Source organism: Rattus rattus, chromosome 7, assembly GCF_011064425.1.
Source record: "Rattus rattus isolate New Zealand chromosome 7, Rrattus_CSIRO_v1, whole genome shotgun sequence".
NCBI lineage: Eukaryota > Metazoa > Chordata > Mammalia > Rodentia > Muridae > Rattus > Rattus rattus.
In genome coordinates, this window is record NC_046160.1 from 114,512,712 (window position 1) to 114,526,184 (window position 13,473).

At 52.6% G+C, this 13,473-nt stretch overlaps 1 protein-coding gene across 1 annotated transcript in view; it reads right to left on the reverse strand.

The window, feature by feature from the left end:
* The window catches only part of Prima1 (proline rich membrane anchor 1), a 51,572-nt gene extending 39,731 nt beyond the window's left edge, over nt 1-11,841 (reverse strand). Inside the window, exons 1-3 of the mRNA XM_032908300.1 lie at nt 11,770-11,841; nt 11,037-11,159; nt 5,424-5,559 (exon numbers count right to left, since the gene is read on the reverse strand). Coding sequence (XP_032764191.1) covers nt 5,424-5,559; nt 11,037-11,129 — 229 coding nt within the window. The 5' untranslated portion in view covers nt 11,130-11,159; nt 11,770-11,841. The remainder of the gene's footprint in view (nt 1-5,423; nt 5,560-11,036; nt 11,160-11,769) is intronic.
* Between the last annotated feature and the right edge of the window lie 1,632 nt (nt 11,842-13,473).

Below are 13,473 nucleotides of genomic sequence, written 5' to 3' on the forward strand. Positions count from 1 at the left end.
TTGATTTAACTGTCATTTTCTAGGACTCTGCTTCTCAGAGTGCCCCTGTGACCAAGAATCAGCCCCATTTGAGATGAGGGATGAGTTCAGGCTGTTCGACCCCGTGATGACCTATTGAGTGAGGAATCCAGGGGATAAGGCCTAGCATCTTCTTAAGACAGCTTCCCACTGACTTCTGAGGACTCTGCTTTGGGGCTCCCTATGGTACAACTCACACACACTCTCAAAGAATGATGCCCCCAGGCAGGTGCCCTTTGCCCTATGGGCAGAGCGTGAAGAGCAAGTTGGCAGCAAATAAACACATTGTTCAAGAACCTTCCACGGCATATCAGACATGGTGTTTCATGCCTGTAATCCCAGCACAAAGAGGGTCGAGGGGAAGGATCTCAAGTTTGAGGCTAGCCTAGACTACATACTGTTTCAACAAACTAACGCATTCACCCATTCACCCACTTGCTCGTGCGCTCACTCTCTCACACTCGAACTTCCGCATCCCAAGAACTATGTCTATGCTCCTTCCTAATGGTGGGAAGGGTGAGGGGTGTTCGACAGCAGCACAGAGCTGGGCTCTACAGAGTGCAAGGCACCTGTCCCACACACATGCAAATACACGCGACCCGAATGAGCGCAACAGAAAACCATTTTTAAAATCACCTTGGCTTTGCCAGACAACCAAGTCTAAGCAGTTTCCCCACCATGAGACTTTGGGAGCTAAAACCAGGAGAGTCCTAGGGAAACTGAGACCCACTGGTCACCCTGAGCAACATGGATGCTGTTTGCATGGTGAGGGAGGGATGCTCAGTCATGTGGAGACCACAAGGGTCCAGAAAAGGCTTCTGATGATCACTTCCATGGAGTCTGTGCCAACGGATGTCAGTGTGCTTAAGCAGTCTACTCCAGACACATGTCCCCAGCCCTTGGGCCTTTGGAACACTTGCTCCCTGTCTTGTCAGCCTCTCTCAGCCCCATGCCTTCCTGACTTCCTCCTCATATCCTGCCTCCTTCACTGACCACCTGGTTCAAGATGGAGACACAATCACTGACCTTTCACACCTGAAACCAGACTGAACTCTCCCAAATTGTCTTCTGAACACTACACATGGGCTAGAGTACCTCCCTTCCTCTGCCCACAAAATACATAAATAAGTAAATGCTAATGTTTATGAGCCAAAACACACTGGTCAAAAGCCCATATTGCAGACCATGAGGAAGTGACCACTGTCATTTTGCTAAATGGATATTAGCTACCAACACAAGTGTCTTAGAAATATTTACGTATATGGCGACGGGAGGATTTCCTTTGTTTGCTTTTGCTGCGCGTGGGCAGCTGTTACTGCACTGAAAATAAATGTTGCTAGCCTGGCCCTCAGTGCGCCATGTTGATCACTTCCTCCAAGGATCATGTGGTCTCGGAAGAATGTGATGGAGTGTTGGGGGATGCTGTCTTCCGGGCACGACATGGCTGCCGCACTCTTGGGAACTATAATTTTCTGCATAAGACTGGGTTCGGCAATATTCTGTTGAGGATGGGGGAGGGGCTCACAAAGTCCCACTCTTCTCTGAGGATCTATAATCAGTCAGACATTTTCATCCCCCACCCCCAGGGGTGTAACCTGGGTGTCGTCCTGAACATGACCTCTCACCCACACTTCTAGAAGTAACTGTAATGACGCTCACTGGGGCCCCAGCAAAAAGAGTAGAGGGTGTGAAAGGAGGAGAGCGGGTAGCTGGGTAGTGGGTCGGTGAGGACTGGGGGATGGGAGAGGAAGGTGGAGGACAATTAAGATTGCGGTCCATTCAGAAGAGTCATTTCCGAGGCTTATAGCTAAGCTACGGTTTCAACCATGCTAATCTCGTCTCATCCAGAATCATCTTCCTGCCTACAGCTCAGCTCTGACCCCTTCATCACACAGCATCTTCAACCCACCCTCTACAGGACCCAGCCTAGCGTCGTGTGTCAGAGAGCTCTGGATATCAAATAATCTCAAGACTCACCCTCCCCCAACACACACACACACACACACACACACACACACACACACACACACACAATCTTGTCTGGCAAATCAACCTTAACGCACACTCCAAGTTGTTAAAATAAGTTATTGTCTCTGAAGCAGGAGGCGCGATGGTATGCCATCTGCCTGTCTAACGTCTCTGTAGGGTCATCACCATCTGGGCAGTGTCCCAAAAGATGGGCCTGTGTCCCTGCAGTACCATAGACTTTAGACAGCACACAGTGCTCAAACACACTGAGGCTCTTACAGTTTGGATCCTGAGTGCTCTCCAAGAGCCATGTGTTGGCAGTTTGGTGCCCAGTCTGTGGTGTAACTGAGAAGAGATGGGACCTTTAGGAGTGGGGTCTAGTAAGAAGAAGAAGTTATGTCATTAGGGCCATGACCTTGAAGGATATACTGTGACCCCAGGCCTTTTCTTACTTCTTTCACTTCTTGGCTGCTAGACTGTGAACAGGCTTTCTCCATCATCCACTCCCACCATGACAGGCTGTGTACTGACACACATATCTGAAGCCCAGGGTCAAACAATCATAACTGAATCTTCTGAGATGGAGTCTAAAGGAACCTTCCCTGTTAGTAAGGTGATTGTCTCGGGTGTTTTGTTGCAGTGACAGGAAGCTAACACAAAATCTGTAACGGAAACACTACCAACAACACAGCATGCTCCTTTTGGTTCTCTCATAAACCTTCTGATTAATATCTTAAAGTACTGGCTTTTTTTTCATCTGCTTGGGTCTATGGACCCCTTCTATCTAAGCAAGTGGTCCTGGTTTCTTGTTTATGCAACTTCTATAAAGAATCCTGCTCTCTTGCTCTTGTGCTTGCCTTCCAGCTCCCTGCTCTCTCCCCTTTCCCTTCCCCCACCTCTCTCTGCGTGCTCATGTCAGCCTCTACTCCTCTGCTTCTCTTCTCTCCTCTCCTCTCCTCCTCTCTCTCCTCTCCTCCTCCCTCCCCTCCTCCCCTCCCCTCCCCTCCTCTCTCTCTCTCCCTCTCCCCTCCCTCTCTCTCTCTCCTCTCTGCCTCCCTACTACCCTCTTGACTCCCCTCCCCATGTCCAGAATAAACTCAGGGGGAAGGGATGTCTCAGCATGGGGCCCGCTGAGGAGCTCCCTTTCCCCATACCTAACCACACGTCCATAAAACATATCCCTTCCTCTCTTTATCTTTTAATAAATACATCAGGAAATGCCATGGGGAATGGGGAAACAGAAGAAAAAGACTAATCCTATGGAAACCAGGGAATATACACAGAAAAGCAAAGAAAAAAATAAGAGGTGGTACTTGGATATGGGGAAATTGGTGACCCACCATGGTCCAAGGGATGGGATGCGGCTTGCTCACCCAGGCCTTGCAGACCCACAGGGCTGGAAGATCTGTCCCATGGCTGCCCCCTTTTGACCCTGCTGTGATTTGGATGTCATTTGCCCCAGCAAAACTCCTGTTAGAACTTGGCTGGCTGCCAACACAGTGACATGTGGAGATGGCACCTTAAAGAGGGATTAATGTCTTTCTCATGACGCCAGACGGGTTCTCTTGGAAACAGGGATGCTACAGAGCAATGGACTCTGAGCATCTTTGTCCCTGTCACATCGGCACATTCCTGCCCACCCTTCCGTCCACTGTGGCATGAAACAGTGGGAGGCCCTTACCAGATGCTTAGGTATTCCGGCCAACATAGCTCTTTTTCCTTTATAAGCTATCCAGCCTCTGGTATTGTCTTATAGCCACAGGACATGGATTAGGACAACCCCACTGAAGACTGCCATACCCAAGATGATGTGTCTCGCACAGTCCTACCTCCCAGGCTTTGCCCGCCTTGTTCTTTCTACTTGGATGTCTTCTTCACACAACCTCCATACCAACGCAGCACGGTCCCATTATCGTACAGACCAGGTTCTGCATGGATGGTGGGTCACGTGGCAATAATCCATCCTTCTCCTCAGCCATGGCTTACAAGAGACAGTTTCCACCCCAGGTGGAAGACAGTAGGGAGGCTGATTTGACATTTAGGGGTAGACTCTGGCCTAAGCACTCGGGACTGCCAACTGTTTCCATGTCCTCAAAGGCCACCCTATGGCTCACTGATACAACACCCTCTGCGGAGCCAGTGATCCCAGAAGAACAAATTATCCTCCCCACTCCGGGTGCATGGCAGCACGAGGGGAACAGACGTGACTGTAGCTGAATGTGGGGAGCTGTCAGATCTCAGCGCACGGGCCTGGGGGCCAGACACTGGGCTGAGAGGATGTCTCAGGAAAGAAAGGCGACATCTCCAGGGACAGATGCCAGTTCTTAGCATGGGCAGACGGGGCTCTCAGGATAAGCAAGCCAGAGAACACCCAGGGGTAGGAAGATGCTGAAGGATGCCAGAGGGCTCGGTGGAATTTGGTTCTCACTTAAACCTGCATCTGAGTGATCTCGGGCCATTCTAGGCCCTGGCCCACAGGCTCTGACTCATATAGATTTAAAGTAAACAAGAGAGACTGTAAGTAAGGTTGTTTGGAACTACACTCCCAGAAGCACAGGGTCACAAGGAGCCAATAAAAAGGAAAGAACCCACACAAACTGCAAAGATGGCCCCGCCCCCTGTATTTCCCACTAGGTACCAAGAGGCTAGACACAGCCTAGCAGACATTGAGTTTCATCAAGGTTATTTAAAATACACTCACGCTCAGTTCAGTGGAGACGTGATTGTTGGTGCACTCCAGGGCAAACCTGGAGAGACCCATCTACAGTTAAACATCTCCTTAGCCTACAGCTAAGAGACCCCGGGTCCCACCACTTGTAGGCAGAGAACTTAACTATGCAGAAGGCAGGATTGAGGCCATTTCTGGGTGAAGAAATGTCCCTTTGTTTTCGAGATTAGGCAGTTAAATCGTTCAGAAATTCAGTCACCCAGGAAAGAGGCAAGCCCAGGGGTTTCAGCGGGTTGGGTACAAAGGGCCAAAATGCAAGAGTGGATCCGGGCTCTCAGACCTTTGCCTTGGGCTCTACCCTAACTGCCTTCTTAAGCAGGCATCGGAATCGAAAATTAAACCGCGTGGGTGGGGTATTTAAGACCGCACTGAGCAGCTGCCCCCTTTAAAGATCTGGCCCTCGGAACATTCCAGGCTGGGTCACTTATCAAATGGAGATTGACTTTTATCCGATTAACCGAGGGAGAAGCATCCTTCTCCATCTTGCAGAGGCATTCTGGGGGAAGAGCGCTCTGCAGACTGCAGGGGAAAGTTGGGTCTTGGCTTCCCTCCCGCTCGGCCAGTGGAAAATTACAAAAGAGGCAGAGCTGTCCTCCATCTCCGCTCTTTCATCAGCTGTTCCCGGGCCCAGGAAAATACATAGAGTAACACGCACACCCCAAAACAAACAAACAAACCCCAAACAAACAATGAATGAGCCTTCACTTACCTGGGGCAGAGAGTAGTCTGGGAGGTGGCGGAGGTGGGGGTGGCGGGGGCAGAGGAGGTGGGGGCCGGCACTGGCAGATGTGTTGGCAGCTGTCAGTCACCTTAGAGCAAGACTTCTGGGGCTCAGCATGCGTCACCTGCAGATATAGGCACAGCCAGGAGATGTAGGAGGCCAAAGGCAGCTAGAAGCTGAGCCGAGCCTGCCCCCAGGTCCCTTCCAGGTCACAACCTGGGATATCAAAGGAATTGTTCCCACAGAATGGCAGCTGCTGCATCACACACGTCTATCTCCCTGAGACCGCACAGGCTGAGCCCTTACCTTTCCAGTCACAGTTCCTTTGGCCTTTCTGTGTCAGTCTGGGATTCGGTCCTCCCATCTTGGAGAGGAAACCTACCTGACTGACCCTCTTGTTTGCATCCCGTGTGACCAATGAACAGAGTAACTAACCTGATGCTCCCTGCATACAGCTGACTGCTTTGTGGGAAAGCCCTGTGCATCCTTCTCCCCCTCCCCCACCCTCCCGTCACCCTGGGCCATTGTGAAGGCAGGCTATCCTGGTCTCCACTTCACCCTTTGCTCTGCTTTCTTTTCCCCAGCCGGGCGGACCTCCTTCTCAAAGGTTCCCTCGTATCATGGCTCATGTCTGCTACTTAACTCCAGCCTGTCTCTCCCATGCGACTGTAAGCTATGCCAGGCCTTTCTATGCCTTGGCTTCCCTCTCGTTATTAAAAACCGACACCTAAGGGAAGGGCCCAGCGTTCACAGACAGCTGGCCAGTGAATGAACACACATCAAAGAGTGGACCGGAACGCAAGCCGCCTCGTCAGTCTGGGTCTGACGCCCTCCCAGGATGGTTCTCTGGCTCCTTAGTCAGCTAGAGACGACAGTAGTCAGGTAATGCTTGACTCTAGCTTCCTCCGTCCAGCGGGGTCCTGGAGGCCCCTCCGGCAGCTCTGACACTTTCCTGCCTTTGCCCTGTCTGCGACCAGTGAACTGAGCCGTTTGCCGGGGAGGTGGGCCTGGGGTGTTTCGCTTTAGTCTCCCAGTCAAACACAGCCCGAGAACCATGGGTTAGAGAGTTGCCAGTGTCCCTCTATACGCAGAGGATTGTAGAGCCAGGAGTCCAAAGCTGGCTTCCAGACAAGAAGGAAAGAGCTGGGGCAATGCGTTGCCTCGGCAAGAGGCACGGCTAATTATTGTGGCTTCATAGAAGCATTTAGAAACACAGAATCCCAGTGTCCCTGCAGCTTCCTCCAGCCTGCCATTACAGTTGGGGACCCGAGAGTCCCTCTGCTGTATGTGTGTGAGAGAGAGAGGCTTCCAATGCGCTTGGTGGCACAACAGAGCATCGTGGATGTCAGGGTGGCAATGAGAGGTTGGACCAATTTACAGTCCCTAAGGGGCCAACAGGCTCTTTTGGACCACCTCTTAGCATTTTTAAAGGGCCACAGACTATGTTTCTGACCCCAGAAACAGTCCTGTCTCCCAGGGTAAGGCTTCATGGCTCAGAGTATGAACTTCCTTCATTCTTGTAGTGACATCGTCAAGCCCATCCCCCAGAGAGCATCACCATCTAAGACTCTGAGCCCAGCCAAAGCAATTCCTTCCCCAGTCTCCCAGAAACACTGAATGCCACAGAGTTCAGGAGCAGCACATTGGCCTGACCCGGCCTGACACAATGACCCATATTTTTTTCGAGAGGACACGAGAGCGAAGATCTACAGGAGTGTTTTTAATACGATCAAAGGGCAGACAAGAAGATTGGGACCAAGTTTCAGGACCAAAGGAGGAAGAAATGAAGGCGTTCATTGCCTCTTAGACGTCAATGGCTCCTGGTCTCTCTCATGGGAAGGCTCCACTGAGACCCAAGGGGGCAACTACTCAAGAACCTGTCCTCACAGAAGGGCCAAGAAGGACTGTACTTATTGCCTGAAGGCGGGCTCTAGCTGGGGCCCCACTGGAGTTCCTATAGGTTGGTTGTGCCTGAGCCTCTAATTGATAAGCCTCCTTCCACTGACCCCTTTATCCAGCAGCACGCTTCTCTTCACCCTTCAAAGCCCTTTCTTACACAATCCTCTGGGATAAGCTGTCCCTAGAGCCCGACTTGGGCCTCTCTGCTCATTGCTGCTTCTTTACCATGGAAATATTGTCCTTTGAGGCAAGTTCCCTGCCATTTTATACTGTCTGTCCCCTCACTCGAACTGTGGGTGTGTTGGGGCAGACAAGTAGATGGTGAGTGTTGTACTTGTCCTGAGCGGGTGGCATGGTAAGCCCTGCCAGGGACATACTATCATCCCTTCACGAGGTCAACAGATACAGGAAGCTTATTAGCCGTACAACAGGCAAGACAAGGGGTCAACAAGCTTAAATGGCGTGCCCAGCATCCAATCCAACACTGTCCAGACCCAGCGACCACCCAATGCTTCTCTCGGTTACTTTTTCATTTGTGGTGACAAAATGTCTGACTGCAGAAGTTCAGGAAGGAGGGTTTTAGTTTGACTCACAGCTCCAGGGACAGCCCTTCGTGGTGGGAAATCCCCTGCCAGCAGGAGGCGGATGTGGTTGGTCACATTGTGTCCACAGTCAGGAAGCAGAGGGACATCAATGTGGACAGAGGGAAGCAAGGACTTTATTGGGAAGGGGCTGGAGGTCATTCATGGGGTGATCTGGCCAAGAGTTCGCCTGTGTCCTAAGGATGTGAGTGAAGCTGGGTTCGAGGCCAGCTTGTATGGCTCTAACATCCTGTGTGGATGGTGCCTCCTGAACGTGTTCAGGATTCGCCTCTGTCTCGACATTCCCTCTGTTACTGCCCTGTGCCAGGCAGCCATGTCTACGCACGGGTAGCAACTGCCTCTTACCTGTTATTGCTAGGGAAATTGTCTTGTTAAACTTGAACAACGGGTAAACAGTAAACATCGCTATATCTTACAAATATCTCCAAGACCGTATAGAATAGACTCATGATAAAAGTGAAATGGGGCTTGGCAAATGCACACTATGGCAGCCCTGCCCCTCTCCGTGTGCCTCCTTGCCATCTTGTCTTGTGCTCTGGAATCCGAATCCATCCTCTCTGGAGACCCAGGCCGAGATGTCTAAAGTGACAATCTGAGACGGTGTCACATCTGACTTTGAACTCTTCACTGCGCTCAGGAGTCCCAGGGTCAAATCTGAACTTCAAGACAGTTAGGGGCTTGCCTCTCCTTCCCTCCCCAGGTCTTGCCAACCCTTATCCTTGCCCCTGGCTTCAGGCTGTTACCTCTGTCAAACATTTAGCTGTCTGGTGTATCTAGAACTCTGTCACATCTCTGTGGTGACACCTCTGTGAGAGGTTTCTTGGATTCTTTCTCCTACCTCCAGGTCTAAGCCATTTGCTTCTCCTGAGAGCGTCTGCCTGGGATCACTTGTTCAATGACGTCACCGGCATAGCCTGTCAGTGCCATGACCACTGGGACCACTAAGCCACTTGCTCTTGACATACAGTCTGTCATCTGGAGGTGCCCAGTAAAGGCTGCTGCTGGAAAATGCAAGCTGAGGGAGCTGAGCGGAGGCTCAGCTTCTACTAAGCCTGGGATAGCTTCGTGTCAGCACACAGAGACACATAAGGCCAGATCCAAGTCTGTCTCCCTAGCACTTGCTTTAGATAAGTGCCCACAAGCATGATGGCTTCTGGCATCTTTTAAGGAGAGAGGCCAGGACCACAGTAACTTGATGAGACACACTCCTGTCACTCCTAATAAATCTGCCAGCCTGTCATCCTCGTCCCTTACAAGAAAGGAAAATCAACTGATGTGAACTTAGAAGAACCCTAGATCACAGAAGCTCCATTCCAGACACATTCAAAAGGAGGGAGGGTTACGGAATGACCCCACCCACCGTTGGCAACTTAAATGACATGGGACTTAAGCAACTCTTATCTTGCCACAGCCAATGACTTTCACCAATTTCAAGGGAGGAACTTGCCACACGAGGGACTCAGGTTTCTGGCCTCATCTAGTGGCCCGTTAATCAAAGGACGGTTGCATCAGACCTATCCTTTACTCTCTGGAGGATTCTTAAGCAGAGCAATCACTCATGGAGGCAGTGATGGCCCTGAGATCTTTCTCTATGTTCGGGAAACTCCTAGCATCTGATGGATTTATTCTGTTCACTTAAACACATGGCCTTTTGAGCTTGCACACTTCCTTCTTTCCTCCTGTGTCCCTCCCCAAATCCAGCTTTCCTGCTTAAAAACCTAGACCCAATTCATTGCCAAGCCTCCTTCCTCTCCTCTGGCTTCCCTAACCCTAGCGTCTGTAGATGAATTTTCCAGAGCTTCGAGCCAAGATCTGGCCCATTCTATTTAACTCAAGGATTCTTTTCTAATTGATTTTCATGAGAATTGATTTGTATTGAGTCTGAGAATCTGAAACACGCATGTACGAATGCTTTTGTAAACACTGCCTGGCGGTAGGACACGACAGTTTTGTTTTGTTTGGTGTTAGTCGTCTGACAGGTTGGGCAGGTAACAGTGGCTCATCTCTTTAGAGCCCTCTGACATACATGGCCCCTCTGTTGTCCCTGCCATCCCTCCTCTCTCGGTCCTAGCTGAAAGGTTTTGAGAAGACAGAGAACCAGGCACCTGAATACACAGGTGAGCTCCACAATGGGGCTCAGCTAGAAGTTGAACAAAGGGACCGAGTCTCAATGGTCCGAGGGTTGAGAAGTGACAACCCCGGATCCTGAGGACACAAAGCACATTTAAACAAGGCAGTCATAAGTCAGACGCAGGCCAGAGCAGAGAAAGCAGAAGCCTTGGCCTGAGCTGGGGTCGAGTGTCTCTAGGGGTGATGGAAGTGTGTGTGGTGGGGTGAGAGGCTCTCTGTCCACTGGATGTAACATCTCACATCCCAGCAACGGCAAGGACAGCTACTAACCATGTTTCCTGTGATCCAGGTGATATAGCAAGCAAACAAGTACTGACGCCATAACAAGCAGGAAGGAGAAACCCATTGTTCAGTCACTCTGCTGGTAAAGGACCGAGCGGAGCACAGGGATTCTGGGCAGGACTAGAGGACATCCTATGCAATCATTTCTCCGCCTCGAGTAATTGGAGTTGGTGGCTGCTTGCTTGGTCTCTGCCCTGAAGACTGGGAGGCCAAAGGTGAGAGTTTGTCCTCTGGCCATTTTGACAGCCTGTATTCTGCATGAATGGTGGGTCACCATCTACCTCCCCAGCCTCTGCTTATAAGCACAGCCCTCACTCCAGGTTGAAGAAAGTTGGAAGGCTAATTTGAAGTTTAGAGGTCCAATCTGGTAGGAAACAAGGCACCACTATGGGATTGTTTTTTGTTTTTGTTTGTTTGTTTTTTATAAGTTCGTTTCTTTCCCTAAAAGCTGCAGTTGAGTTCACTATGAGGTCTTAGTGCCTTCCAATATCAAGTTCAGTCCTGCAGGCCTTAGACCGCAGCTGAGGCTCTTTGAGAAGTTTCTTATTTTTCCAGGGTCAGAGCACGTTAGACTCGACCAGTTTTTCTTTCTCCTCAAGTCTCCCCAGGACCACTCAGTGGATGGCTGTAGGGGGAGCTCTGAAGTGACCTTTACCCCCTTCCCAGGAGGCCTCTGCCCGCTTCTCACCTGAACTAAACCCCAGAGTGGGTGCAGCGCACAGTGCAGCAGAAGTGAGGGCCAGCAGCAGCCATGGCGCAGCACCAGGTCCCGGAGAAGCATCTCGGCCCGCGGCGCCCACTGGTGAGCTAACTGTCAAGGGAGTAAGGCTTGAGTCAGGTGGACACTGCATAGGCACGGTAGCATCAATTCAAGAACCACGCGATGAGCACTCACTTGCCCCGCACTTTGGGGCACCTGCGCAAATCAAGTCTTCACCTTCCTTCCAGCGCGCGCGCACACTTGCTGACTCTCAGTGCTTTCCCAGAACTCACGCCCTACCTGTCCTGGCGCACACCTCCGCCCCTTCAGAATACTGCATGCACACCTTAATCCTATGCACACCTCCAGAAACATCCAAACACACTTACTGAACCTCATACGACCCAATAAACGCTCATGCACAACTCTGACTTCAAACCCAGCGAGAATCACTCGCTCTGCGCGCGCACGCACTGTGACCCCCCATGCACCGCCACCGACTCCCGCCCGCACACTCCTTGACTCTGCTTGCACAGTACCACCAAATCACTCGCTGCGTGTAGTCTCCCTGCCCCAGGGACTTCACTGCGCACACTGTCACATAGGCACCTCCGTGTGTGTCCCCATTTGCCGCCCAAACCCCAGTTACTGCTCCCAGGCAGGCGTAGGTTTTCCTGCACGCCCCCATCACCGCCCGCACCCCTCCGATGCCTCACGCCACCTTGCCTGGTGGCGACCCCCACCGATCGTCGACACGGAGAAGGGAGCTCAGGGTTCCCCCCAAGGCAGCTCTGTTCTCAGCGGCCCGACAGCCCCCATTTAAAGCCAGCCGCCTCCCCAGTCCCCCGCCCTCTAGGCGGGGCCTCCAAGCTCACCCTGGCGGCTGCGCGCGCGCTCGGGGGCTTCACTTGCAGAGGACGAGCGCGGGCCGCTGAAGCAAAAGTTTGCGCGCTGCGTGGGCCTCCAGGGCAGCTGATCTGGGAGACCGGGGCGCGGCGCGCTCGCACGGGGCTCCAGGCTCCGCTTGGCCGCGCGCGGGCAGGGAAAGGCGGTCACCTCCGAACCCGTGGTCCCGGTCGGGCTGCCCAGGCAGAGGGCGGGGAAAGTGTCCTCGGATCCTCCGCGAGCCGGTTGCACGAGTCCTCCTTGAGCCCCGCCACGGGTCCCTGCGCCGCCCCGGTCCCCGCCCTTCCCGGTGGCGCCGAGCGGCTACCCGGGGCGCAGGGTGCCCGGGGCCCGCTGGAGGCAGCGGGCTAGAGGCGCCGGCCGGGAGCACCCGCTCCGGCAGCAGGGCCGCGGGCGGAGGCGAAATAAATAATGCACGAAAAAGGAAAACAGACGTGAGCGGAGCCAGAGCCTCGCCCGCCTCCCTCCCGGGCTGCGCTCCCGCCCGCGCTCCCCGCTGCCGCGGCCGCCAGCGCCGCTGCAGTGATTCCTCGTCTCCATCTAGCGAGGCTATTGTGTATTGGGCGCTTAATAATTTATTTATTCACCCTAGAGGCCGAGGACTCCCAGTGACAGTGGCAACCTGCTTCTGCTTGCCCTTCCCTCAAGTTCATCCTGCAGGCTGCGGGAAGGTAGTAGTAAGGTCTGACAAGTGGGGACCCCTCTGCCCGCAATCCTCGCGGACGCCCCTCAGGTTCTTCATGTGCCGAACTGGGATGGTGCTGGCTAGCCCTCCCAGCAATGTGCCTGACCCTGACCTCCCCCCTTTTGGCAGTCATGACCTCCAGACCTCTCTCTTTACTCAGTTGCGTCTTAGGGGGAGTTGCGACGTTTCAGGGAAAGCCTTTTCCCCAGAGTTTTTCCGCAAACTCCTGTTTGATGCAAGATTATCAACAAGTCGGTTCTTCAGGAAGGAACTGGTTGGATCTCCTTCAAACAAGCTGTTTGCTGCTCCTACCTCACAGGAACCTTCCCAGGCGCCACGCAGGCGCCCTGCTCATCTGGTGATAGCGCTTTATTAAGTGCTCTGATTGATGTTCCGGGGAGGTGGGGGTGTGACAATTCCAGTCAAAGTCCCAAAGAGCTGGGCAGTCCTGTCTGGGGTTGGATGAGAGAAAGGGAGGCTTATAGTGGAGGATAGATATCACAGCCCATTGGTTAAGAAAGTTACTTAGTTCCCCTTGGCTGTCTCCAAGGGCACCCTTGAGTCACTCCAGGTAAACTCACGCTTAAGTACAAAGTGCTTCGCAAAGCAGGTTTCAGACCAGTTCTCCGGGAGCTTCCTTCATCAGAGCACAGCAGCAAGGCCTCTCCTCCTCCCCGAATGCCTAGGTGATGAACTGGTGAGCCCCACACATGTCCAGTTCTTCTAGAGATGGAACCACAGATGTGAATGAGGCCTTCCCCTACCAAGAACTGGGGAGGGAGGGAGGGTCAGGAAACTATGTTAGCAAGCTGCCAATATTGTGGTATCCCGCTG